The sequence below is a fragment of the Melanotaenia boesemani genome, chromosome 2 (genome assembly GCF_017639745.1).
Source record: "Melanotaenia boesemani isolate fMelBoe1 chromosome 2, fMelBoe1.pri, whole genome shotgun sequence".
Classification (NCBI taxonomy): Eukaryota; Metazoa; Chordata; class Actinopteri; order Atheriniformes; family Melanotaeniidae; genus Melanotaenia; species Melanotaenia boesemani.
In genome coordinates this window covers 40,731,094-40,758,811 of record NC_055683.1, presented here as the reverse complement: position 1 = coordinate 40,758,811, position 27,718 = coordinate 40,731,094, and the positions used below count along the sequence as shown (strand labels likewise).

The following is a 27,718-nucleotide window of genomic DNA, read 5'->3' as shown; positions in this document are numbered from 1 at the left end:
TGCTTTGTTAAAGCCACTGTGCAGGGTTTGTCTTGAACGTTAGATTCCACCACACAAAGGCCTCTGCTGCAGGTTGGAGAAAGACCTGAGTGAAGTCTCCGCCCCCTTTTATAGACCCTGCCCCCTTTCCTCAACGCTGCCCTGCTTGCTCACAACTCAACACCGTACATCAAGTTCTGGCTTTCATAATGAGGACAGTCAGGTCTCAGATTCATTCCTTTGCATTCTGGTTATTTTTCTCAGCCCTTCGCTCATCACGTTTTCTGGCTTTTACCTGCAAAGTAAAACCAGCTGATCCGTCCTTTTAAAGTCGAAGATCTTCTGGTTTTACCGATCTACGAGGACAGATGCGGACGGTCTACGTCTGTGAACCTGTTCTTGTATAAAACTCCTGGACGGTCTGTAAGGAGATCTTGGTGAATGAGCAGCTCTGGGAGAACATATTGTCGTCGGCATGTCTCTCCTGCAGGTGCTGCAGCTGAATCTTTCTTCTCTGGAGGTTCTGACCCGACATGAGGACAACTAAACCCCGGATGTCTGTCAACCAGCTGACCACCAACTTTTCATCAGTTTATTTAAACACTTCAAATCCAGAACACATGAAAACAACAGGATCAAAGTCATTTCACACAAACACTTTTCAACATCAGCTGAGACGTCACAGACCAATGTTCAATAATCAATAACTCATCTTTCAATGAGTTACAAAAAGTGATCAGGAAGTGATCAGATTCATCACCAGAGCAACCAGCAGCAGCGAGGAGCAGAGGGACCAATCAGAGCGCAGCGAGATCCTCCAGCAGAAACTGGACTCTACTACATCAGTTATTTCCGACACGTCCTCCTCCGTCCAGATGTTTCCGACACGTCCTCCTCCGTCCAGATGTTTCTGACGCATCCTCCTCCGTCCAGATGTTTCCGACACAACGTCCTACATCCAGATGTTTCCAACACGTACTCCTCCGTCCAGATGTTTCCGACATGACGTCCTCCGTCCAGATGTTTGTTTCCGACACGTCCTCCTCTGTCCAGATGTTTCCGACACCTCCTCCGTCCAGATGTTTGCTTCCGACACGTCCTCTGTCCAGATGTTTCCGACGCCTCCTCCGTCCAGATGTTTGTTTTCGACACGTCCTCCTCCGTCCAGATGTTTCCGACACGACGTCCTCCGTCCAGATGTTTGTTTCCGACACGTCTTCCTCCGTCCAGATGTTTGTTTCCGACACGTCCTCCTCTGTCCAGATGTTTCCGACACCTCCTCCGTCCAGATGTTTGTTTCCGACACGTCCTCCTCCGTCCAGATGTTTTCGACACGTCCTCCTCCGTCCAGATGTTTCCGACACGACGTCCTCCGTCCAGATGTTTGTTTCCGACATGTCTTCCTCTGTCCAGATGTTTGTTTCCGACACGTCCTCCTCTGTCCAGATGTTTCCGACACCTCCTCCGTCCAGATGTTTGTTTCCGACACGTCCTCCTCCGTCCAGATGTTTTCGACACGTCCTCCTCCGTCCAGATGTTTGTTTCCGACACGTCCTCCTCCGTCCAGATGTTTGTTTCTGCACCGTCCAGTTAGAAATCATCAGCACCCCGACTCTCACTGCAACACAAAGGTCAGAGGTCAGATTATTAATATTAATTATTAATATAATATAATATAAAATAATATAATATAATATAATATAATATAATATAATATAATACAATATAATATAAAATAATATAATATAATATAATATAATATAATATAATATAATATAATATAATACAATACAATATAATATAATACAATATAATATAAAATAATATATGACATAATATAATAAAATATAATATAATATAATAAAATATAATATAATATAATATAATATAATATAAAATAATATGATATGACATAATATAATAAAATATAATATAATATAATAAAATATAATATAATATAAAATAATATAATATAATATAATATAATATAATACAATATAATATAAAATAATATAATATAATATAATATAATATAATATAATACAATACAATACAATACAATACAATACAATATAATATAATACAATATAATATAAAATAATATGATATGACATAATATAATAAAATATAATATAATATAATAAAATATAATATAATATAATATAATATAAAATAATATGATATGACATAATATAATAAAATATAATATAATATAAAATAATATTATATGACATAATATAATATAATATAATATAATATAATATAATATAATATAATGTAATATAATATAATATAATATAAAATAATATAATATGACATAATATAATATAATATAATATAATATAATATAATATAATATAATATAATATAATATAATATAATATAATGGAGGTGTCGGTGGGAACTCACCATGCTGCTGTGCTCAGGGGCAAACGTGACTCCTTTCAGCACCCGGTCCTGGGATCCACTGCCGCTCACCGCGCTCTTCCTCATGATCCCTGGAACAAACGCACACGTTTCAGAGGGAAGAAACAGGATTTCTGTTGGTCTGCAGGCTGCAGTGTCTCCTCCCACCTGCAGGGGGCAGCGCATCCTGCCTCTGAAGGCTGTTTTTAAGAGGTGGAGGGAAGTTTCCGGATTTGGAGAGGCGGCGTTGGCGGTGGTTCAACATGGCGGCCGGAGGGACGATGCCATGGGGTGCAGCTTTACCCTTCTTCCTGTAGAGCTCCTCGATCTCTCTCTTCTGGCTCACCTGAAGGTTCTGCACCTGCAGCAGGTGTCTGGGAAGAGGAGTTGAAGAGGGAGTCAGGTGGCAAATTCAGAAGCACTGCAAGGCCACCTGCTGGCCAAAGCCTGAACTGCATGATGGACAGACGAACAAACGGGATGAAGCAGGTAAACAGGTGATTTCAGAGCCTACAGCTGGACAGAAACTCGGCTACGAGTGATGGAAAAGCTTCAACTGGGAGTTTAAACTGGGGACAGAGAGGGAAAGCCCTCCCCAGGGCGTCATCCATGTGCTTCGTGCTGGCTGATGTGTGTGTTTCACTCGTGTTGGATAGCTGATGTTTGTGGTGTTCTGTAAACATGTGGTGGTGCTGCCTTCATGGCCAGGCCAGTAATCTCAGTAAGGGTCTAGCTGCTTACAGAAAGGGGAAATTAAATGAAATTTCTCTGAGAATCTTCTAATTCAGCCTCTTCAGGCAGCACGTCTGCTTTGTTTACAAAAAGAGGAAAGAATAAAGAACTTGTTTGCTGATTAGGAACTAAAAATAAATACATAAACTAACAGTTTATGATAAAATATCTACAGAATAATAAAATGACTACTACTACAGAGGCTGAACGGCGGGAACAGCCACATTAATGATGTTTAGTTGAGCAACTTCAGGCTGAATTACACACAGATTCCTCTCAAACTTCTAAACACAATTCCCCAAACTGTCCGGTCTCTGTATAAAATATGAATAAAAGCAGAATCTCATCAGGTCATCTTTTATTCCCTGATCTGATAAAACATATGAGCTGATTGTGAATCTGACATTTTGTTTCTGTACTACTGGGAATAAAAGATGTTGATAAGATTCTGGTTTTTATTTAAAGTTCACGCTGAGTCCTGACGTTGCGAACTGGTGTCCTCTGCACCAGGTTCTGGTTCTGATCTCAGATCTAATTCCACCTTTTTAAAAACTTTGTCAGAATTCACATGTTGATGTTTCAATGTGACATCACCTTTCTCGAAGCTCCAGAAGCTCCTCCGACATCTTCTCATCCTCTGATTCGTCGGAACTGTAGGTGGCAGAGCGGCTCCATGATTGGCTGAAGCTGCTGCTCAGTCCGGGACCGCCAACTGGCCCCTCCGACAGACTGAGACTCAGCCTGTGATCTGCCGTTTTCTGCTCCTGCTGGCCTGGTGGATTGTCATAGAAACCAGGTGGGGTGACAGTCGCCATGTGGTTGCTGCTCTCTGATTCATTGTCCTCCTCCTCCGTGCTGCTCTCCGAGTCGCTGTCATATCCGTTCTTCCTGAAGGGAGGCGGGGAGTGGGTGGTAGGCGTGGCTTGATTGAGGGGGCGTGGTTCAGCTGGAACATTTTTAGAGGGCGAGACTTGAAAACGACCAACGGTGAAGAGGGATTTCTTTCCTGCGGACAGGAAAAACCGGACAGTGTGTTTGGTTCCTGTTTACATAAAAACACAGGTACCCTTTCAGGTCCCGCCTTCAGTGAAGCATAAATTCAGTTCTTATCTCTCACACACGACTGTTTTTTATTTACGGTTTGGACCTTTATTTGCGACTCTGTAGGTAATAGTTTCATTAAAAATACCAACAGGCTGCAGGTTCTTCTTTTTCCAGCAGTCTAGAGTAGAGTAGCATAGAGTACAATAGAATAGAATAAAATAGAATAGAATGTAACAAAGTGGAGTAGAATAAAATAGAATGGAACAGAATTTTAAAAGTCCAATTTCATGAAGTAAAATCTGTTTCAGCAGTGATCCGATGACATTTAAATGTTTGATATGAAGATATTTTGTAAACAGAACATTTGTGGAAAAGATGGATGTTTGCTGACTAAAACACAATAAGGAATCAATCATTACTGGTTTCAGTCCAGTGAAGGTAAACAGTTGTTGTCTCGCTATGCAGACGATGTGATTCGGTTTACAAGAGACATGAAATGTAGTAGTTTCAGTCAGACCGACGCGTGTGTCTTACCTTCCAGTGTGGGGGAGAGTCTCCATGATGGGGAAACAGGAGGGGACACCTGGACAACAGAAACTTAACATGTGAGTTCAAAGATTATTTCAACCTCAGAGCAAAGGTCTGAAGCTTTCCTGTCAGCATGAAGAGCTACCTCTGTAGTTGGGCATTGGAGGAAGATGGCGCCAGTATGTGCGGCTTGCTGTCTCTCTCTTTGCTGTTTTTTTTTTATTGTTTTTATGGATTCTTTCATCTTATGTCTATTACGACCACCTTTTGTTAAATTGCTGAGATCTGAGCAGGATGGACACTGAAGGTATCCTCCACTACTCTCTGGGATCCTATTCTACCAATGCCTTGAGCCGCCCCCACCCTCGCGCCAAAAACGCAGTCACCGCGGAAGACGAAGCAGGAGGCTACGAAGTGACCAAGTACTAGAAGGTGGACCTGATGAAGAGGACGACCCGGTACTAGAAGGTGGTCCTGATGAAGAGGACGACCCGGTACTAGAAGGTGGTCCTGATGAAGAGGACGACCCGGTACTAGAAGGTGGACCTGATGAAGAGGACGACCCGGTATTGGAATGCGGAGTTGATGAAGAGGACGACCCGGCACTAGAAGGTGGACCTCATGAAGTGGACGACCCGGTACTAGAAGGCGGCCCCGATGAAGAGGACGACCCGGTACTTAAACGCGGTCCCGATGAAGAGGACGACCTGGTGCTAGAAGGTGGACCTGATTAAGAGGATGACCCGGTACTGAAAGGTGGACCTGATGAAGAGGACGACCCGGTACTAGAATGCAGACCTGATGAAGAGGACGACCCGGTACTAGAATGCGGACCTGATGAAGAGGACGACCTGGTACTAGAAGGTGGACCTGATGAAGAGGACGACACGGTACTAGAATGCGGAGTTGATGAAGAGGACGACCCGGTACTAGAATGCAGACCTGATGAAGAGGACAACCCGGTACTGGAAGGCGGTCCTGATGAAGAGGACGACCCGGTACTGAAAGGCGCTCCCGATGAAGAGGAAGACCAGGTACTAGAAGGCGGTCCCGATAAAGAGGACGACCCGGTACTAGAAGGTGGTCCTGATGAAGAGGACGACCCGATACTAGAAGGTGGACCTGATGAATAGGACAACCCGGTACTAGAATGCGGACCTGATGAAGAGGACGACCCGGTACTGGAAGGCGGTCCTGATGAAAAGGACGGCCCGGTACTAGAAGGCGGTCCCGATGAAGAGGACGACCAGGTACTAGAAGGCGGTCCCGATGAAGAGGATGACCCAGTACTGGAAGGCGGTCCCGATGAAGAGGACGACCCAGTACTAGAATGCAGAGTTGATGAAGAGGACGACCCGGTACTGGAAGGCGGTCCCGATGAAGAGGACGACCCGTTACTGGAAGGCGGTCCCGATAAAGAGGACGACCCGGTACTAGAAGGTCCTGATGAAGAGGACGACCCGGTACTAGAAGGCGGTCCTGATGAAGAGGACGACCAAGTACTAGAAGGTGGACCTGATAAAGAGGACGACCCAGTACTAGAAGGTGGTCCTGATGAAGAGGACGACCCGGTACTAGAAGGTGGACCTGATGAAGAGGACGACCCGGTATTGGAATGCGGAGTTGATGAAGTGGACGACCCGGTACTAGAAGGTGGACCTGATGAAGAGGACGACCCGGTACTAGAATGCGGACCTGATGAAGAGGACGACCAGGTACTAGAAGGCGGTCCCGATGAAGAGGATGACCCAGTACTAGAAGGTGGTCCTGATGAAGAGGACGACCCGGTACTAGAAGGTGGACCTGATGAAGAGGACGACCCGGTACTAGAAGGTGGTCCTGATGAAGAGGACGACCCGGTACTAGAAGGTGGTCCTGATGAAGAGGACGACCCGGTACTAGAAGGTGGACCTGATGAAGAGGACGACCCGGTATTGGAATGCGGAGTTGATGAAGAGGACGACCCGGCACTAGAAGGTGGACCTCATGAAGTGGACGACCCGGTACTAGAAGGCGGCCCCGATGAAGAGGACGACCCGGTACTTAAACGCGGTCCCGATGAAGAGGACGACCTGGTGCTAGAAGGTGGACCTGATTAAGAGGATGACCCGGTACTGAAAGGTGGACCTGATGAAGAGGACGACCCGGTACTAGAATGCAGACCTGATGAAGAGGACGACCCGGTACTAGAATGCGGACCTGATGAAGAGGACGACCTGGTACTAGAAGGTGGACCTGATGAAGAGGACGACACGGTACTAGAATGCGGAGTTGATGAAGAGGACGACCCGGTACTAGAATGCAGACCTGATGAAGAGGACAACCCGGTACTGGAAGGCGGTCCTGATGAAGAGGACGACCCGGTACTGAAAGGCGCTCCCGATGAAGAGGAAGACCAGGTACTAGAAGGCGGTCCCGATAAAGAGGACGACCCGGTACTAGAAGGTGGTCCTGATGAAGAGGACGACCCGATACTAGAAGGTGGACCTGATGAATAGGACAACCCGGTACTAGAATGCGGACCTGATGAAGAGGACGACCCGGTACTGGAAGGCGGTCCTGATGAAAAGGACGGCCCGGTACTAGAAGGCGGTCCCGATGAAGAGGACGACCAGGTACTAGAAGGCGGTCCCGATGAAGAGGATGACCCAGTACTGGAAGGCGGTCCCGATGAAGAGGACGACCCAGTACTAGAATGCAGAGTTGATGAAGAGGACGACCCGGTACTGGAAGGCGGTCCCGATGAAGAGGACGACCCGTTACTGGAAGGCGGTCCCGATAAAGAGGACGACCCGGTACTAGAAGGTCCTGATGAAGAGGACGACCCGGTACTAGAAGGCGGTCCTGATGAAGAGGACGACCAAGTACTAGAAGGTGGACCTGATAAAGAGGACGACCCAGTACTAGAAGGTGGTCCTGATGAAGAGGACGACCCGGTACTAGAAGGTGGACCTGATGAAGAGGACGACCCGGTATTGGAATGCGGAGTTGATGAAGTGGACGACCCGGTACTAGAAGGTGGACCTGATGAAGAGGACGACCCGGTACTAGAATGCGGACCTGATGAAGAGGACGACCAGGTACTAGAAGGCGGTCCCGATGAAGAGGATGACCCAGTACTGGAAGGCGGTCCCGATGAAGAGGACGACCCAGTACTAGAATGCAGAGTTGATGAAGAGGACGACCCGGTACTGGAAGGCGGTCCCGATGAAGAGGACGACCCGGTACTAGAAGGTCCTGATGAAGAGGACGACCCGGTACTAGAAGGCGGTCCTGATGAAGAGGACGACCAAGTACTAGAAGGTGGACCTGATAAAGAGGACGACCCAGTACTAGAAGGCGGTCCCGATAAAGAGGACGACCCGATACTAGAAGGTGGACCTGATGAATAGGACAACCCGGTACTAGAATGCGGACCTGATGAAGAGGACGACCCGGTACTGGAAGGCGGTCCTGATGAAAAGGACGGCCCGGTACTAGAAGGCGGTCCCGATGAAGAGGACGACCAGGTACTAGAAGGCGGTCCCGATGAAGAGGATGACCCAGTACTGGAAGGCGGTCCCGATGAAGAGGACGACCCAGTACTAGAATGCAGAGTTGATGAAGAGGACGACCCGGTACTGGAAGGCGGTCCCGATGAAGAGGACGACCCGTTACTGGAAGGCGGTCCCGATAAAGAGGACGACCCGGTACTAGAAGGTCCTGATGAAGAGGACGACCCGGTACTAGAAGGCGGTCCTGATGAAGAGGACGACCAAGTACTAGAAGGTGGACCTGATAAAGAGGACGACCCAGTACTAGAAGGTGGTCCTGATGAAGAGGACGACCCGGTACTAGAAGGTGGACCTGATGAAGAGGACGACCCGGTATTGGAATGCGGAGTTGATGAAGTGGACGACCCGGTACTAGAAGGTGGACCTGATGAAGAGGACGACCCGGTACTAGAATGCGGACCTGATGAAGAGGACGACCAGGTACTAGAAGGTGGACCTGATGAAGAGGACTACACAGTACTAGAATGCGGAGTTGATGAAGAGGATGACCCGGTACTAGAATGCGGACCTGATGAAGAGGACGACCCGGTACTGGAAGGCGGTCCTGATGAAGTGGACGACTCGGTACTGAAAGGCGGTCCTGATGAAGAGGAAGACCAGGTACTAGAAGGCGGTCCTGATAAAGAGGACGACCAGGTACTGGAAGGCGGTCCCGATAAAGAGGACGACCCGGTACTAGAAGGTGGACCTGATTAAGAGGACGACCCGGTACTAGAAGGTGGTCCTGATGAAGAGGACGACCCGATACTAGAAGGTGGACCTGATGAATAGGACAACCCAGTACTAGAATGCAGACCTGATGAAGAGGACGAACCGGTACTGGAAGGTGGTCCTGATGAAAAGGACGACCCGGTGCTAGAAGGCGGTCCCGATAAAGAGGATGACCCGGTACTGGAAGGCGGTCCCGATGAAGAGGACGACCCGGTACTAGAAGGCGGTCCTGATGAAGAGGACGACCCAGTACTAGAATGCAGAGTTGATGAAGAGGACGACCCGGTACTGGAAGGCAGTCCTGATGAACGGGACGACCCGGTACTAGAAGGCGGTCCCGATGAAGAGGACGACCCGGTACTAGAAGGTGGACCTGATTAAGAGGACGACCCGGACCTAGAAGGTGGTCCTGATGAAGAGGACGACCCGATACTAGAAGGTGGACCTGATGAATAGGACAACCCGGTACTAGAATGCGGACCTGATAAAGAGGACGACCCGGTACTGGAAGGCAGTCCTGATGAAAAGGACGACCCAGTACTAAAAGGCGGTCCCGATGAAGAGGACGACCCGGTACTGAAAGGCGGTCCCGATGAAGAGGACGACCAGGTACTAGAAGGCGGTCCCGATAAAGAGGACGACCCGGTACTAGAAGGCGGACCTGATGAAGAGGACGACCCGGTACTGGAAGGCAGTCCTGATGAAAAGGACGACCCAGTACTAAAAGGCGGTCCCGATGAAGAGGACGACCCGGTACTGAAAGGCGGTCCCGATGAAGAGGACGACCAGGTACTAGAAGGCGGTCCCGATAAAGAGGATGACCCGGTACTGGAAGGCGGTCCCGATGAAGAGGACGACCCGGTACTAGAAGGCGGTCCTGATGAAGAGGACGACCCAGTACTAGAATGCAGAGTTGATGAAGAGGACGACCCGGTACTGGAAGGCAGTCCTGATGAACGGGACGACCCGGTACTAGAAGGCGGTCCCGATGAAGAGGACGACCCGTTACTGGAAGGCTGTCCCGATGAAGAGGACGACCCGGTACTAGAAGGTCCTGATGAAGAGGACGACCCGGTACTAGAAGGCGGTCCCGATGAAGAGGACGACCCGGTACTGGAAGGCGGTCCCGATGAAGAGGACGACCCGGTAATAGAAGGCGGTCCTGATAAAGAGGACGACCCGGTACTAGAATGCGGTCCCGATGAAGAGGACGACCCGGTACTAGAATGCGGACCTGATGAAGAGGACGACCCGGTACTAGAAGGCGGTCCCGATGAAGAGGAGCTCAGAAAGCTTCTCGTGTTTATCATACTGCCCCATGTGGCAGCAACACGCTACAACATGTTGATTGAAGTTTGTAAAGCTCCAACACAGAGAGCCTGCAGAGGCTTGTTCTGGACAATGGGGAGGTTTAGCTAAAGGTGGACATCACCTCTTCGATTAATGTCATGAAACTCACAGTGACACTAGAACAGAAGTAAAACCTCAAAAAAGTACAAAGGACATCAGAAGATAAGATCTGATCTCATTGAAGATCAGCTGATTCACAAGACACATCTCAGAAAGACAATATTAGATTCTTTGTGTCTTACTTTGGTCTGAGAAGTCATCGGAGGTGGAGAGGAGGAGGAGGAGGAGGAGTCAGAGAGCTCTCCTTTGTTACTGGGAGTACTGGTCAGAATAGGAGGGGAGACGTTCTCTGAACCTGTGAAAGAATCAGATAAATGATCAGAATTCAGGTCCAGTAAGTTGTGACGTAACTTATGGTCCTTTTCCATCTGAACCTCCATGGCTCGGCTCTGTTTTACTATCAGTTAGTAGCACCTAGTACCAGGTACGTCTGTAGTACCTGCTGAAGACTGCAGGCCCCTGACTAGCCAGAGAATGATGTCACTGGATGAGTCATGACAGCATTCCTTCCCAGGAATCCCGTCATTTTTAAAGACACTGTGGTCCAACCACGAGGTGAGACATTTAGCATCGCCTCAATGTCCACAATGTCCACAGCATCCATGATATCGATGTTGTCCACGATGTGTCGTGTTCAAGTCCCGTATAAATGACATGACAGGTCTTTTGGGCATCCTTGCAATGATGACCTAAAGATGGGTCAAGTAGAGTTGAGTAGAGTGAAGTCGAGTAAAGTTGAGTAGAGTAAAGTCGAATTGAGGAAGGTTAAATCGAGTAAGGTTAAGTCGAATAGAGTTAAATCAAGTAAAGTTGAGTAAAGATAGGTTGAGTAGAATAAAATGGAGTAAAGTCAAGTAAAGTTGATTATAGTAAAGTTGAATTGAGTAGAGTGAAGTCGAGTAAAGTTGAGTAAAGTCGAATTGAGGAAGGTTAAATCGAGTAAGGTTAAGTCGAATAGAGTTAAATCAAGTAAAGTTGAGTAAAGATAGGTTGAGTAGAATAAAATGGAGTAAAGTCAAGTAAAGTTGATTATAGTAAAGTTGAATTGAGTAGAATTGCGTTGTCTAGTAGAGTTAAATAGAGTGAAGTTTAGTACAGTAGAGTTAAGTCGAGTAGAGGAGAGTTAAATCAAGTGAAGTCAAATAAAGTCGAGTAGAGTTAATTCGAATTGCAGAGAGTTAAGTCGAGTAAGGTTAAGTCAAATAGAGTAGAGTTAAATCGAGTGAAGTTGAGTAGCGTAGAGCTAAGTTGAGTAAAGCTGAGAAAAGTTAGGTTGAGTAAAGTTAAATTGAGTAAAATGAAGTTGTGTAGAGTAATGCTGAATTCAATTGAATAGAGTCAAGTAGTTAAAGAGAGTAGAGTTAAGCTGAGTAAAGTCAAGTTGTTAAATTGAGTGAAGTCGAGTAAAGTCTCATGGAGTAGAGACAAGTAGTTAAGTCAAGTACAGTTAAGTTAAGTTTAGAGCAGAGTTAAATTGAGTAAAGTGAAGTAAAGTTGAGTAAAGTTAAACTGACTATTGTTAAGTCCAATACAGTTAAATCAAGTAGTTTAAAGTTGAGTGAAGTTAGGTTACGTAGAGATAAATCAAGTAAAGTCAAGTAGAGTTAAATCGAGTAAAGTCAAATTGAGTAGGTACTCGTGCAAAGTAGGTTCATGTGATCGCATGAACTCACCACAAGGAGGACTCGACCCGACCTTCAGCTGGACCGGACTGTGGTTCTGGAAGGAAGGAAGGAATAAAAGAAGGAATGAAGTCCTCTGTATGACTCAGACAGTTATCCAGAGTCCTACTGGACTACAGAGACCAGTTCTAGGCAGTCCCCTACCAGAACAGATCTTCGTCTAATCACTCCCAGAAACCCACATTTCTAATCCAGAATCACAACACCAAAAACCAGTTTTCAGTTGTACCACATGGTTCTGGTTCCAGCATCTACACCCTACCTGTGGTGTGTCTGCAGGTCGGCCAGATGACGATGCCCTCTGCTGGCTGTCGGGGGCGGAGCCTGTATGACGTATTGGGGGGGTGTAGGGTGGTTGGGGTAAAAAGGAAGTGGAAATGGAGGGGGGAGGGTGGAGACTAGGGCCGATGGATGGAGATCCAGGAGATGAGAAGGCAGTCTGGGGGTTTGGGAGGGGGTGGGACAGGGGCTGAGGATGGGGGTGAAAACCTTGGTTGGGGGCTCCAGGTTGGGGCAACAGGGAGTGGGCCACACTCATGGCAACAGAGAGGACGTTGGCCAGAGAGAAGAGAGGCTGGTCATGGGAGGCCCACGGAGGAGGAGGAGGTGCAGCAGAGGAGGCGGGGGTGAAGAGGGAAGGGTTACTGTGGACCCGGGGGAGAGGGGGGAGGGGACTCTGGGTGGGAAAAGAGTTGGTGTAGGTGGAGTAAGGGTGAGTTGCATGGGGGTAATTGAGGGGGTAGTTGGGGGGTGTCTGGTATGAAGAGACTGAGAGAAAGAAGTGAAGAGAGAGAATTATATCAATTATATTGTATCCATCCACGCACCATCCATCCATCCATCATCCATCCATCCATCCATCCATCCATCCATCCATCCATCCATCATCCATCCATCCATCCATCCTTCCATCCACCCATCATTCATCCATCTATCCATCCATCCATCATCTATCCACCCATCACCCATCCATCTATCCATCCATCCATCCATCCATCTTCTGCCGCTTATCCAGAGTTGGGTTGTGGTGCCAGCTGCCTAAGCAGGGGAACCCAGACTTCCCTCTCCCCGGCCACATTCACCAGCTCATTCAGGGGATCCCGAGGTGTTCCCGCTTGTATTCTTGTTCTTGTTCTTTCGGTCTCTACCCACAGCTCATGACCATAGGTGAGGGTAGGAACGTAGATCGACTGGTAAATCCAGAGCTTTTGCCTTTTTGGCTCAGCTCCTTCTTCACCACGACAGACCAATGCAGAGTCCGCATCACTGCAGACGCTGCACCGATCTGTCTGTCAATCTCCCGCTCCATCCCGAGACCCCGAGATACATGAACTCCTCCACCTGGGGCAGGACCCTATTGCAGACCAGGAGAAAACACTCCACCCTTTTCAGGCTGAGGACCATGGTCTCAGATTATATTATATTATATTATATTATATTATATTATATTATATTATATTATATTATATTATATTATATTATATTATAATTTATTATAATCCTTGTTAAAAAACAAAAGTCAGGTATCTGTGTAAAATGTAAGTAAATGAAATATAAAGAAGATGGCACCATGAATGTTTAATGAACCTGCACCTGATGAGATCTGGAAAGACTGTGACCTGAGCGGTCCCACGGGGGGCGTGGCCTCAGGGTCGACACTGAAATCAGCTACTTTCAGAGGGGAGGGGTCACCGTCATCAACGTCTGACAGGAAGAGACATCACCAGTTAGGTGTCTCCTAACCCTCATACCTTCCTGACTATAGATGTTGATGCTTACCAGGTAATGAGGACTGGGACGCAGTTCTGGACCGGTTCTGGAAAACGGTAGAAATTTCTCAGTTATTAAACAATGAAACTGTTTCTGGACTTTAACAGACATGATGAAGTGAGACGTACCTGGGAGACGGACAGGTGAGGCAACCTGCTGCTGTCTGCTGAATACTGCTCCTGTATCATAGACTCCGCCTTCCTGATGATGTCATACATGCGCAGGATGAATGCTTTCCGTTCAGATGGCAGGATGAAGTCTCTGTGGGTCTGAGGAGGAAACCAGAAGATGCTCCTCACATCAGCTGGAAGGAGATGACAGCTCCTGTTTATCAAGGTGGGCATTAAACATCCTTACCATCACCGATGCAATGTCCTCTGGATTGTCCCCGTCCAGGTCGAACTTAAATGTCACCATCTTGTTGTCGTGTGTCTGCAGCTGACACTCCACCACCCGATCCACCTTGTCAGACACCTGGACAGACAGCAGTGTTAGAGCCTGGACCTGCTGCAGGAGGAAGGTGAGCTACGTTCCAGCGCCGACTTACCCCAATGATCCTCAGACGAGCTCTGGCTCTCCTCCTCAGCTGCTTCGTTGCCTCCCTCTTTGCCACCTCTAGGCTGCTTTTATCTGACTGGCCATCGTTGCCATCACTCAAGCCCGAGGTTATGTCAGAGGAGTAGCTACAACAGAGAAGAAGATAATACATTTAAGTTTTTCATCATGAGACCCCCTGTGCAGGAGGCATTGAGAGAGCCGAACCGTCTCATCATGGTGGGACAGACACTAGCAGTCAGAACCAGAAACCAGATCTTACTGTTGCTGTTTTGTGGTGAAAAGGTTGATTCCAGCTCTAAAAACTCTACTAACGTGTTCTCCTATGACTTTGCCTTTGTTTGACATGGACCATGAAGGCCCTGCTGGTTTTGGAGATGAAGGGGGTTAATAGTGAAGGATTCACTCTTCCTATCATAGGCTGTCTTGGGCTTCACTTCTTCCTGGACCCTTGTGGTGGTTCTAAGGTGAGGCAAGCGCTTGGTGGCCGGGCCTTTGCCCACTGGGCCTGGTCGGGCTCAGCCCGAAAGGGTGACATGTGCCTCTATCCCTTGGGCTCACCACCTGCAGGGAGGGCCATAGGGGTCGGATGCAGTGTGAGCTGGGCGGCTGCCAGAGGTGCAGACCTTGGATCCTCGGCTACAGAAGCTAGCTCTAGGGACGTGGAATGTCACCTCTGTGGCGGGGAAGGAGCCTGAGCTGGTGCACGAGGTTGAACGGTTCCGGCTAGATATAGTTGGACTCACCTCAACGCACGGCTTGGGCTCTGGAACCACTATCCTTGAGAGGGGCGGGACCCTCTTCCATTCTGGAGTTGCTCCCGGTGAGAGGTACCGAGCAGGTGTGGGCATGCTCATTGCCCCCCGACTTGGCAACTGTACATTGGGGTTTACCCCGGTGGACAAAAGGGTAGCCTCCCTCCGCCTTCGGGTAGGGGCATGGGCATGGGTCGGAGTAGAGGCTGACACAGGAGTGGATTTTCACTCCTGTCCCATCCCACTCCCACAGAAAAAAATCTTCTCCCGTCCCAATCCCGATAAAATTACTCCCGATCCTATCCCGCTCCGGGTGTTTGTGAACTCCATTCCTTTTCCTATTTCAGTTCTGGTGGGGAAGCAGCGGCCGGTGTTGTGCCATAAATTGAATGTCTGCCAGAAATTGATGAGACGGCAGCCGCGCAGCAGTTTTCTGTCTGGTCTGCAGCTGTTCTTCTAGGTATAAAACCAACATAACATGGATCAATTGCATCTGCAGAGGTGCTGTAATCAGACACTATTACAGAGTTTCAGTTCCACTGATCATGACTTTTTTAATTGATTGCAACGGCTTCAAGGAGATTCTGGTCCACCATCCGGCGACTCAGGAGGGGAAAGCAGTGCTCTGTCAACACTGTGTACAGTGGGGATGGGGGACTGCTGACCTCGACTCGGGACGTTGTGAGGCAGTGGAGGGAATACTTTGAAGACCTTCTCAATCCCACCAACACGTCTTCTGATAAGGAAGCAGAGTCTGGGGACCCTGGTGTTGGCTCTCCCATTTCTGGGGCTGAGGTCGCTGAGGTGGTTAAAAAGCTCCTTGGTGGCAAGGCCCCCGGGATGAGGTCCGCCCAGAAATCCTTAAGGTTCTGGATGCTGTAGGGCTGTCTTGGCTGACACGCCTCTGCAGCATCACATGGACATTGGGGACAGTTCCCTTGGACTGGCAGACTGGGGTGGTGGTCCCTCTCTTCAAAAAGGGGGACCGGAGGGTGTGCTCCAACTACAGGGGAATCACACTCCTCCCCCTCCCCGGTAAGGTCTATTCAGGGGTGCTGGAGAGGAGGGTCCGTCGGATCGTCGAACCTTGGATTGAGGAGGAGCAGTGTGGTTTTCGTCCCAGTCGTGGAACAGTGGACCAGCTTTACACCCTCTTCGGGGTCTTTGAGGGGGCATGGGAGTTTGCCCAACCAATCTACATGTGTTTTGTGGATTTGAAGAAGGCATTCGATCGTGTCCCCTGGGGACTCCGGTGAGGGGTACTCCGGGAGTATGAAGTGCCGGACCCGCTTGTATGAGCTGTCCGGTCCCTGTATGACCGGTGTCAGAGCTTGGTCCTCATTGCCGTAAAAGTAAATCTGAATCATTTCCAGTGAGGGTCGGACTCCACCAAGGCTGCCCTTTGTGGATGGACAGATGGACGGATGGATGGATGGATGGATGGATTCCTAGGACTACTTTACTTATTCGTAGATAAATTGAGCTGCTGTTTTCAGGTTTCAACTGACAGTAATGTGGTTTTCTTTTAGGAGGAGATAACCATTTACATGTTCTACTGTGTTCCAGGAGAATTTACTCTGACACAGTAACACATATGATGATTCCAACACTTCTGTAGTAATCTCACAAGTCCTGATAGTTGTGGAGATATACTTCATTTTCTTTGGTGTCACTTAAGACATGAGTCAGAAAAACAGATTTTGTGATGAAGGTAAAACGTGAAGCAATGGGACAATGTCAAACTACTCTTTTTTTCTGATGCCTTTGGTTGAAATTGAGATCAATGTGATGTCGGTGTTGTGTTACCTGTCGACAGGTGAGGCGAAACCTGATCCAGCCGGTGGTCGTTCAGCACTCTGGGACACAGCGATGCTCTGCAGACAGAAACAGATTCAGGGCTTGTTAATGTCCTCTAGATGGCGACAAACATCAAAAACAAAGGAACTCCTTCTCATATCTGACCACAGGTAACAAAACCTGAGCTGGATGAACCTCACACTGCTGGTTGGAAGTCACGGTATATTCACAAAAACTCATACAAACTCACTAAAAACCAGATATTTTATTTTAGAATAGAGAAATAAAATTTTATTTAATATCAAACCATTTTGAACAAAAATACAACCCCAGTTCCAGAGAAGTTGGGTCTGAGTAAAATGTAAATGTAACAAGAATCTCACCAGGTCATCTTATATTTTCAGTAGAAGATAAACATCACATCAGAGGATGAAATGGAAACATTTCACCATGTGATGGAAAATACCAACTGATGGTGAATCTGATGCAGCAACACGCCTGGACGGACGTCGTGTCCTGCAGACTAAAGAGGAGAGGGAGCATCCAGCTTGTTATCAGTGGACAGGTGAAAAGCTGCATCTCTGATGGGATGGGGCTGCATTAGTGCCTATGGCGTGGGCAGCTTCCACATCTGTGAAGCTCCATCACTGCTGAAAAGTACATGGAGGTTTTAGAGCAACATCTGCTCCCATCCAGACAACGTCTCTTTCAGGGAAGGTCTTGCAGATTTCAGCAGGACAATGCTGAACCACATCCTGCATCCATCACAGCAGCATGGCTTCACAGGAGAAGAGTCCAGCTGCTGAACTGGCCTGCCTGCAGTCCAGACCTTTCACCAGTACACAACATCTGGAGCATCATGGAAGCAGAAATCCAGCAACCAAGGTCCAGGACTGTAGAGCAGCTAGAATCCTGCATCAGAGCAGAATGGGACGACATTCCTCTCCTAAAACTCCAGCAACTGGAGTTCAAGCCTTTTGTGTTTCTGATGGGTTTTGACTAAATTCTCTCAGGTAGGATGTCAACTTTCTTTGCCCTCATGTTTGTGGAAGTTTGTTGCTACAACAACAAAGTCGATGCTGCCTGCTGACTGCTCACCTTGGGGAAACGGAGCACAGGGAAAGGCGGCGCTTTGGAAGCTTTCCGAGCCAAAAGGGGAGGAGCCTCAGACTGAGGGGCTTCCTGAGGCAAGGGTGCAGGAACAGGAGGAGGCTTAGCTTTAACTTCGCAATCAGCTGCCATGGAAACAAAAAGAAAAGTGAAGCAACAAAGACTAAACAAACATGCTCACAGGCTGCAGAGGAGTGGGATGTACATTTGGACGCCTGGTCCTCGTCCTCATCACCGTGTCCTTCTGTCCTGCTGGAGACACTGCTGATGCCAGAGTCCATCGGGCTGCTGCTTGATGACAACGTCAGTGATGTCACTGTGGATGTGGGAGTTGTGGGTGGGGCTTGTATGCAGCCAGACGGATTGTTCTGTGGAAACGTGTGCATTAACATACAATTTTAATAAAGATCAAAAGTAAAAGCAAACAAAGTCTGAAATATTTCAACCAATCAGGTAAAGGAATAAAAGTTAAACTTTCAAACTGGATGACTTTAGAAAGTATCTCAAAAGAGAAAATAGGATGGGAGGGGCTTAAAGGAAATTATTTAAATCTTTAAAAAAAACTTTTAAACATTTGGGGTTAAGTTTACGTTTCTATGACAACAGCTCCATACACACCTGATTGGCAACATTTTCATTAGCAGAAAGGTTCGTGACAGCAGTAGGGGTCTCATTGGTCAGGTCAGGCTGCTGAGGGGCGGGGACAAACTGCAGGGGGGCGGGGTCAGGCTCTTCCTCCACCACACGGTCCTTCTGGCTGCTGACAGCTTCCTCCTGTAGGCGGCGCCATTTGTCCCGCTGGCGTTTCACGGCTGTCACTCGGTGCCGGATCGCGTTGGCGATCACCTTGTAGTCCGCCTCGCACACGAACCCTAGGATTACCTGGGAGACATAGAAAGGTGAGTCCAGGAAGTGATCTTGTCTCTATAATGTCATCAGCGTGGCGGTACAGGTACCATCTCCTGGGCAACCTCCTCAGGGACGTCTTTGTACAGCTCGAACAGGAACTCAATGGCATTGTTGTCTTTGTACTTCCCGCGAAGCTTCTTGTTGTCATCCATCCGGAGCCAGAGCTTCAGCGCCACCTTGGAGCCATCGTCTTCTTCGGCCAGCTCCACGTGGATGCCCGTCTTCTCCTGGAAGAACCGGTGCTCCAGCAGGTCCTGAACCGTGAACCTAGGAACAAATCCACCGTGAAAACTCTGAACTTTCCACTGCTGCTGTAGACAGTGAACTGATCACCAACCTTTCGCTGCTCTTGGTTCGGATGCAACCTTCGATAACCTCTTTCAGCTCGGGAACTTTGACCTTAAAAAAACTGTCTGGTTTGATTCCCTGAGAGACAAACACAAAGTCAAACATGGAGGACAACAGGAAGTAGGTAGAACTCAGGGAGGCGTGGTCTTACATTGGTGACCTTGCGGTAGATTTGGGCGGCGTTCTGACATTCGTAGTACGGGTACTCGGATGTCGCCATCTCCAGCATGCACATACCGAAGGCGTAGACGTCCACCGCCTCGTCGTACTTCTCCTCATACATCTCTGGAGCCATGAACTCGGGAGTTCCTGAACGCATTAACCATCCAAACATGAAACACAACATAGCGATGTGTCATCAGCTGGACTCCATCTCATTGTCGTGCTGGTAACGGTTCATACTGCCGCTTACCAATCACACTTTTGGCAAACGAGGCTCTCTTGAGAGTGGCGAGGCCCAGGTCTCCGATCTTGACAGAGGCAGTGGGCCCAGTGATGAAGATGTTGTCACATTTGAGGTCTCGGTGCAGGACCGGAGGGGAGCGTGAGTGCAGGAAGTGAAGCCCTTTCAGAATTTCAAGACTCCAGCGCTGCAGCAGCTTCAGCTTCATCTGACGGAACCGGCGAAGGTACCTGGACCAAGCACAGGTCAGGGTCAGGGACACAGAAAATACTTACTTTCAGTACAATAATTGTATACTTTTAGCACCCTAAGGGAAAACCATGTGATTGTATAAATATAAAACTGATGATGATAGTGAGGATGCCACCTCCACCACTCTCCCCTCAGCCCTCCCACATCTGGACACAAAGGACTCCTACATCAGAATGCTGTTCAAACACAGCTCAGTATGCAACCTGATCATCTACCAGCAGCTTATTCACAAACTGAAGCAGCTGGACTTCCTGACACGGAGACCGCAGGCAGTAAAGGTCTGCAGCAACACATTCAGTTCCTTCATTCTGAACACAGACGCCCTTTAAGGATGTGTGCTGGGTCCCCTCCCCTTTTCTACACTGTTGACCCACAGTTGGACACCGATACACAGCTGTGATCTTCTCGTGAAGTTTATGGATGGCATGACTGTGGTGGGTCTAGTCAGCAAATGAGATGAGACCAACTCTGGAAGCGAGGTGAGCCACCTGACCACACGGTGCAGGAACAACATAACGGCGCACACCCATACCCCTCTGACATCAACGGTGCTGCTGTGGAGAAGCTGAGCAGAGCCAAGTTCCTGGCTGTGCATGTCATAGAGGACCTCTCCTGGACCTGCATTACTTCATCACTGGCCAAGAAAGTCCAGCAGCAACCTCACTTATTCCAAAGACAAAGAGCCCTGCCGAACTACATCCAGAGAGTCCTCTACAGAGGCATGTTAGAGAGCTTCCTGACCTCCTGCATCACCAGACTGACCATGCACGGTGTCCTGCTGTAAAACTGTCTCTCTGCTCTGCCTCCCCCCTCCTTCCTAATTCAACACATGAGCACTCAGGGCTCTGAAGTGAATAGTGTTCTGGGGTTTATCAGGTTCTGGTTCTGGACTCACGTCTTCAGTGTTCCAGATGTCATGAGCTCCGTCACCAGGATGATGCATTTGTGGCCCTTCAGCGAAGACTTCCAGGAGTCAAAGAAACGGACAATGTTGGGATGCTGCAGAACTTTCAGCATCTCCACCTCCTCACTGAAGCGCTGACGCTCAGCTCTGGTCAGACGGTGAGTCTGTGGAGGACACATCATCATCATCATAATTATCATCATTATTAACATCATCATCATCATCATTATCATTATCATCAATATTATCATCATTATCATCATCATTATTATCATCATTATCATCATCATCATCATCATCATCATCATCATTATCATCATCATCATCATTATTATCATCATTATCATCATCATTATCATCATTATATTTATAATCATCATCATCATCATTATCATCATCATCATTATATTTATAATCATCATCATCATCATTATCATCATCATTATCATTATCATCAATATTATCATCATTATCATCATCATTATTATCATCATTATCATCATCATCATCATCATTATCATCATTATCATCATCATCATCATTATTATCATCATTATCATCATTATATTTATAATCATCATTATCATCATCATCATTATATTTATAATCATCATCATCATCATTATCATCATCATCATTATATTTATAATCATCATCATTATCATCATCATCATTATTATAATTATCACCATCATCATCATCATTATTATCATCATCATCATCATCATTATCATCATTATTATCATCATTATCATCATCATCATCATTATCATCATTATCATCATCATTATATTTATAATCATCATCATCATCATTATCATCATCATCATTATTATAATTATCACCATCATCATCATTATTATTATCATCATCATCATTATCATCATTATTATCATCATTATTATCATCATTATCATCATCATCATTATTATAATTATCACCATCATCATCATTATCATCATCATCATCATTATCATCATTATTACCATCATCATCATCATTATCATCATTATTATCATCATTATCGTCATCATTATATTTATAATCATCATCATCATCATCATCATTATCATCATTATTATCATCACCATCATCATCATCATTATCATCATTATTATCATCATTATCATCATTATCATCATCAACATCATCATTATATTTATAATCATCATCATCATCATTATCATCATCATCATTATTATAATTATCACCATCATCATCATTATCATCATCATCATTATTAGCATCATCACCATCATCATTATAATTATAATCATCATCATCATCATCATCATTATCATCATCATTATTATCATCATTATCATCATCATCATAATCATTATATTTATAATCATCATCATTATTATAATTATCACCATCATCATCATTATCATCATTATTATAATTAATTATCATCATCATCATTATTAGCATCATTATCATCATTATCATCATCATCATCATTATAATTATAATCATCCTCATCATTATTATCATCATTATCATCATCATCATAATCATTATATTTATAATCATCATCATTATTATAATTATCACCATCATCATCATTATCATCATTATTATAATTAATTATCATCATCATCATCGTCATCATTATTATTATCACCATCATCATCATGAAGCACCAGTTGACAAACTGTTGTCATGACGACAGACTCAGCTCAATTTTGGTGTGTTTGTTGAGAACGATTCACTTTCTGAAGATGTTCGATTTAGTCTGAGTCTGTTTCAAGTTTCTCATCCAATAATCAAAAAATAAAATAATGATTAACATTAATTATTAACAAATGAGTCCATTTAATTAAATTAGCAATTAATATAAATTAATAAATGCCTCTAATACACATTTTTAAATGTTATATAAATATTGTATAAAATTAAATAAAAAAAAGAAAAGATATTTTATGGTTAAGAAAGAAAAATAATATTACAATTAAAATTATCTAAAAGAGGTTTCAAACTGCACTAGAATACAAATAAAATCTACAGTAAAGTACAGTTTAAAGGTAAAATATGAATAGGTAAAATAACCCTAACTAAATTAAATATTTAATATAGCAAAAGATAATAAAATTTTATCAGAGTATCAAATCAAAAGATTTATTTCATTAAAAAGTATAAAGTGCTATTCTATTAAATTAAAAACGTGAAAAATGCAAAAAAAAATAATAATAATAATAATAAAAAAACGAAAATGACCTAAAAAATTAAGTTTCAGGCTGCTGTGGCGCAAAATACACATGCAAATAAAATTTAAAACAAAATCTAAATTCAAAAAATTGAAAAAAACATTTTAACAAAAGATGAAACATTTAACTGTATGTATGATATAAAAATAAAATAATTTTACACTTTACTGAACCTGTAGTTTAACACCCGTTCCAGCCAATCACAGTCAAGAAATAAAAATAATCCATAAAAAATAACTATGATCAGACACCCTCTCTGCCGTGTGTGTGTGGGGGGGGGGAGTGTGTGAGCGAGTGTGTGGGTGTGTTAACAGCCTCGTCCAGCAGGCGTGTGGAACCTCTGATACAGGAAACTGCTGAGTCACACATGTTTACATGTGCTTGTGAGGACCCTGGATAACAGCAGAGATCTGAGGCCCCGTGTTCCTGCAGCTCGTTTACATGTATGTAGAACGTCATGAAGAACTCAACTTTCCTGACCGCTCGAATCAAACATATCCCCAAACTTTGACCAACTTCTCACATCAGACCTCCAGAGGCAGCTCAGTTTCATGTCTGTCAGATGCTAACAACCTCTCCTGACTCGGAGCATTAGCTGTTACACACAGACTCTTCTACCTCCTGACGTGTTGATCATCGTGTCACTGCTGCGTTCATGATGCTGATGCAGCAGAAACACAGGACAGTTAGCAAAACACCTCCCAACCAAAACCTATAGATGAGAAGTCCAGATCCTGCTGAGGGAGAGAGAGGTGTTATCTTCAGGTTTGGTGGAGCAGAGCCGATGGACCACGTCCATAAAAACATCAGCAGACAGCAGGACGATGATGAGACCTGAAAGCTGCAAATGGAGACAGAGGGAGTAGAAACCCCTGAAACGAGTCCACCACACCGACCAGTCCCACCAATTCCGCCAGATCCACCAGAACCGCCAGTCCTGTCCTACTATTCACCAGATGTGTGTCGGCGTGTATACTCAGTGTGCATTAACATGTACTGTATCAGTGACGTGTATCAGCGATATGTATCAGCGACGTGTATCAGTGATATGTATCAGTGACGTGTATCAGTGACGTGTATCAGTGACGTGTATCAGTGACGTGTACCAGTGATGTGTATTAGTGACGTGTATCAGCGATATGTATCAGTGATGTGTATCAGTGACGTGTATCAGCGATATGTATCAGTGACATGTATCAGTGACGTGTATCAGTGATGTGATTCAGTGACGTGTATCAGCGATATGTATCAGCGATATGTATCAGTGATGTGTATCAGTGACGTGTATCGGTGACGTGTATCGTGACGTGTATCGGTGACGTGTATCGGTGACGTGTATCGGTGACGTGTATTAGTGACATGTATTAGTGATGTGTATTAGTGACGTGTATCAGCGATATGTATCAGTGACGTGTATCAGTGACGTGTATCAGCGATATGTATCAGCGATATGTATCAGTGACGTGTATCAGTGACGTGTATCAGTGACGTGTATTAGTGACGTGTATCAGCGATGTGTATCAGTGACATGTATCAGTGACGTGTATCAGTAACGTGTATCAGTGACATGTATCAGTAACATGTATCAGTGACGTGTATCAGATGACATGTATCAATAACATGTATCAGTGACGTGTATCAGTGACATGTATCAGTAACATGTATCAGTGACATGTATCAGTGACGTGTATCAGTGACATGAATCAGTAACATGTATCAGTGACGTGTATCAGTAATGTGTATCAGTGACGTGTATCAGCGATGTGTATCAGCGACGTGTATCAGTGACGTGTATCAGTGATGTGTTTCAGTGACGTGTATCAGCGATATGTATCAGTGACATGTATCAGTGACGTGTATCAGTAACGTGTATCAGTGACATGAATCAGTAACATGTATCAGTGACGTGTATCAGTAATGTGTATCAGTGACGTGTATCAGTGACGTGTATCAGTGATGTGTTTCAGTGACGTGTATCAGCGATATGTATCAGTGACATGTATCAGTGACGTGTATCAGTAACGTGTATCAGTGACATGTATCAGTAACATGTATCAGTGACGTGTATCAGATGACATGTATCAATAACATGTATCAGTGACGTGTATCAGTGACATGTATCAGTAACATGTATCAGTGACATGTATCAGTGACGTGTATCAGTGACATGAATCAGTAACATGTATCAGTGACGTGTATCAGTAATGTGTATCAGTGACGTGTATCAGCGATGTGTATCAGCGACGTGTATCAATGACGTGTATCAGCGATATGTATCAGTGACGTTTATCAGTGACGTGTATCGGTGACGTGTATCGGTGACGTGTATTGGTGACATGTATCGGTGACGTGTATTCTGTGACGTGTATCGGTGACGTGCATCGGTGACGTGAATCAGTAACATGTATCAGTGACGTGTATCAGTAATGTGTATCAGTGACGTGTATCAGCGATGTGTATCAGTGACGTGTATCAATGACGTGTATCAGCGATATGTATCAGTGATGTGTATCAGTGACGTGTATCGGTGACGTGTATTGGTGACGTGTATTGGTGACGTGTATCGGTGACGTGTATTCGGTGACGTGCATCGGTGACGTGCATCGGTGACATGTATTCTGTGACGTGTATCGGTGACGTGCATCGGTGACGTGCATCGGTGACATGTATTCTGTGACGTGTATCGGTGACGTGCATCGGTGACGTGCATCAGTGACGTGTATCAGTAATGTGTATCAGTGACGTGTATCAGCGATATGTATCAGTGACGTTTATCAGTGACGTGTATCGGTGACGTGTATTGGTGACGTGTATTGGTGACATGTATCGGTGACGTGTATTCGGTGACGTGCATCGCTGACATGTATTCTGTGACGTGTATCGGTGACGTGCATCGGTGACCTGTATTCGGTGACGTGCATCGCTGACATGTATTCTGTGACGTGTATCGGTGACGTGCATCGGTGACGTGCATCGGTGACATGTATCGGTGACGTGCATCGGTGACGTGCATCGGTGACATGTATCGGTGACGTGCATCGGTGACGTGCATCGGTGACGTGCATCGGTGACGTGTATTCTGTGACGTGTATCGGTGACGTGCATCGGTGACGTGCATCGCTGACATGTATTCTGTGACGTGTATTGGTGACGTGCATCGGTGACGTGCATCGGTGACATGTATCGGTGACGTGCATCGGTGACGTGCATCGGTGACATGTATCGGTGACGTGCATCGGTGACGTGTATTCTGTGACGTGTATCGGTGACGTGCATCGGTGACATGTATCGGTGACGTGCATCGGTGACGTGCATCGGTGACATGTATCGGTGACGTGCATCGGTGACGTGCATCGGTGACGTGCATCGGTGACGTGTATTCTGTGACGTGTATCGGTGACGTGCATCGGTGACGTGCATCGCTGACATGTATTCTGTGACGTGTATTGGTGACGTGCATCGGTGACGTGCATCGGTGACATGTATCGGTGACGTGCATCGGTGACGTGCATCGGTGACATGTATCGGTGACGTGCATCGGTGACGTGTATTCTGTGACGTGTATCGGTGACGTGCATCGGTGACGTGTATCGGCAGCATGTATCAGCGTATATTGCGTGTGTGTTACCTGTAGCTCACACCAGGCCACCTCCAGCGTGGTCTCTGTGTCAAGGCCTTTGTAAACCGTCTTGAAGGACCCTCGTCCGATCTCAGTGTTGAACTTTAGGAATCGTCCGTCTGGAGATGAAGCGACTGCTGTCATCTCCTCTTCATCGCGTCCTTCCTCCTCCTCCAGTTGCCATGGTAACTCCTCCTTATTGGAGTCGGACAGAGCGACACCGGTCTCGTCCCCGGAGTCCCAGCTGATGCCCGCGGGAGGCTGCGTCACGGTGTCATCCTCTAAGGTTGTCATGGTGACAGGTTGAAGAGGAGACAGGGGAGGGAGAATGGAGTCTTCCTCGTCATCATCTTCTTCAGGTCTTATTTTCATGCTGTTTTCAGTGGTGGAGGACATCTTCTTCCTCACCCGGACGGTCAATGAAGTCACTCACTGTCACACTGGGTGGAGCTTCTGAAGGTGACGTCCAACAACCTGGAAACCAATTAATATTCATATGATCATAACAAGAAGTTGAATAAATCAATAACTGGTATTTAATATTCAGTAAAGGTGTTGAGGAAACCCTCTTCATTTTTATTATGAACTGGACTAAAGGAGATGATGATGGGACTGAGAAAAACCGGCTGAATGTTTAATAAAAGTGTTTCTAGTCAGGTGACTGAGATCTGGGACAACTCGGACCCCCACCCACTTTCTCCAACCCACCATGTCAGGAAACTGACCCACAGCTGATCCTCATTCACAGCTGATTTTCATCCACAGCTGATTTTCATTCACAGCTGATCCTGAACTACAGCTGATTTCTTTACTTAGTAAAACTCTCTCTCAGCTTTTCTTGTTTATTTATTTACTTTTTATTTAAAACATTTTTCTCTCTTTCTCTCAGATTTTGAGTGTGCACGTGTGTGCATGCATGTGTGGTACTCACTGTGTGTGCGCAGCAGGAACGTGAATCCTCAGGATGAACCAGGGTCCACTTCAGACCTAAGACCTCTTTCTTCTTCTCTTCTTCTTCTGAGTCATGTCAGCTCTATCAG

The 27,718-nt window shown here is 46.0% G+C and overlaps 2 protein-coding genes across 4 annotated transcripts in view; one reads left to right on the top strand and one right to left on the bottom strand.

Moving 5' to 3' along the window:
* Positions 1-27,718, top strand: part of LOC121651305 — a 543,600-nt gene that overhangs the window by 340,687 nt on the left and 175,195 nt on the right. The window lies entirely within an intron of this gene.
* On the bottom strand, positions 558-27,718 carry LOC121651267 (serine/threonine-protein kinase WNK4-like). Of its 2 annotated transcripts, XM_042003305.1 has the most exons (27): positions 27,610-27,718; positions 26,688-27,152; positions 20,841-21,013; positions 19,703-19,923; positions 19,442-19,599; positions 19,280-19,368; positions 18,990-19,209; positions 18,652-18,915; positions 18,239-18,401; positions 18,022-18,158; positions 16,933-17,000; positions 14,364-14,499; positions 14,174-14,290; positions 13,945-14,085; positions 13,826-13,862; positions 13,640-13,750; positions 12,309-12,814; positions 12,038-12,083; positions 10,547-10,659; positions 4,696-4,744; positions 3,712-4,123; positions 2,554-2,759; positions 2,389-2,477; positions 1,575-1,597; positions 1,410-1,465; positions 1,132-1,255; positions 558-1,045 (listed from the first exon to the last, which is right to left on the bottom strand). In XM_042003305.1, exons 2-24 carry the CDS (start codon positions 27,072-27,074, stop codon positions 1,595-1,597), a joined length of 3,846 nt encoding a protein of 1,281 aa, XP_041859239.1. In that variant the 5' UTR covers positions 27,075-27,152; positions 27,610-27,718; the 3' UTR covers positions 558-1,045; positions 1,132-1,255; positions 1,410-1,465; positions 1,575-1,594. The 2 variants fall into 2 exon arrangements, with proteins under 2 accessions (XP_041859239.1, XP_041859249.1); XM_042003315.1 differs by lacking the exon at positions 13,640-13,750.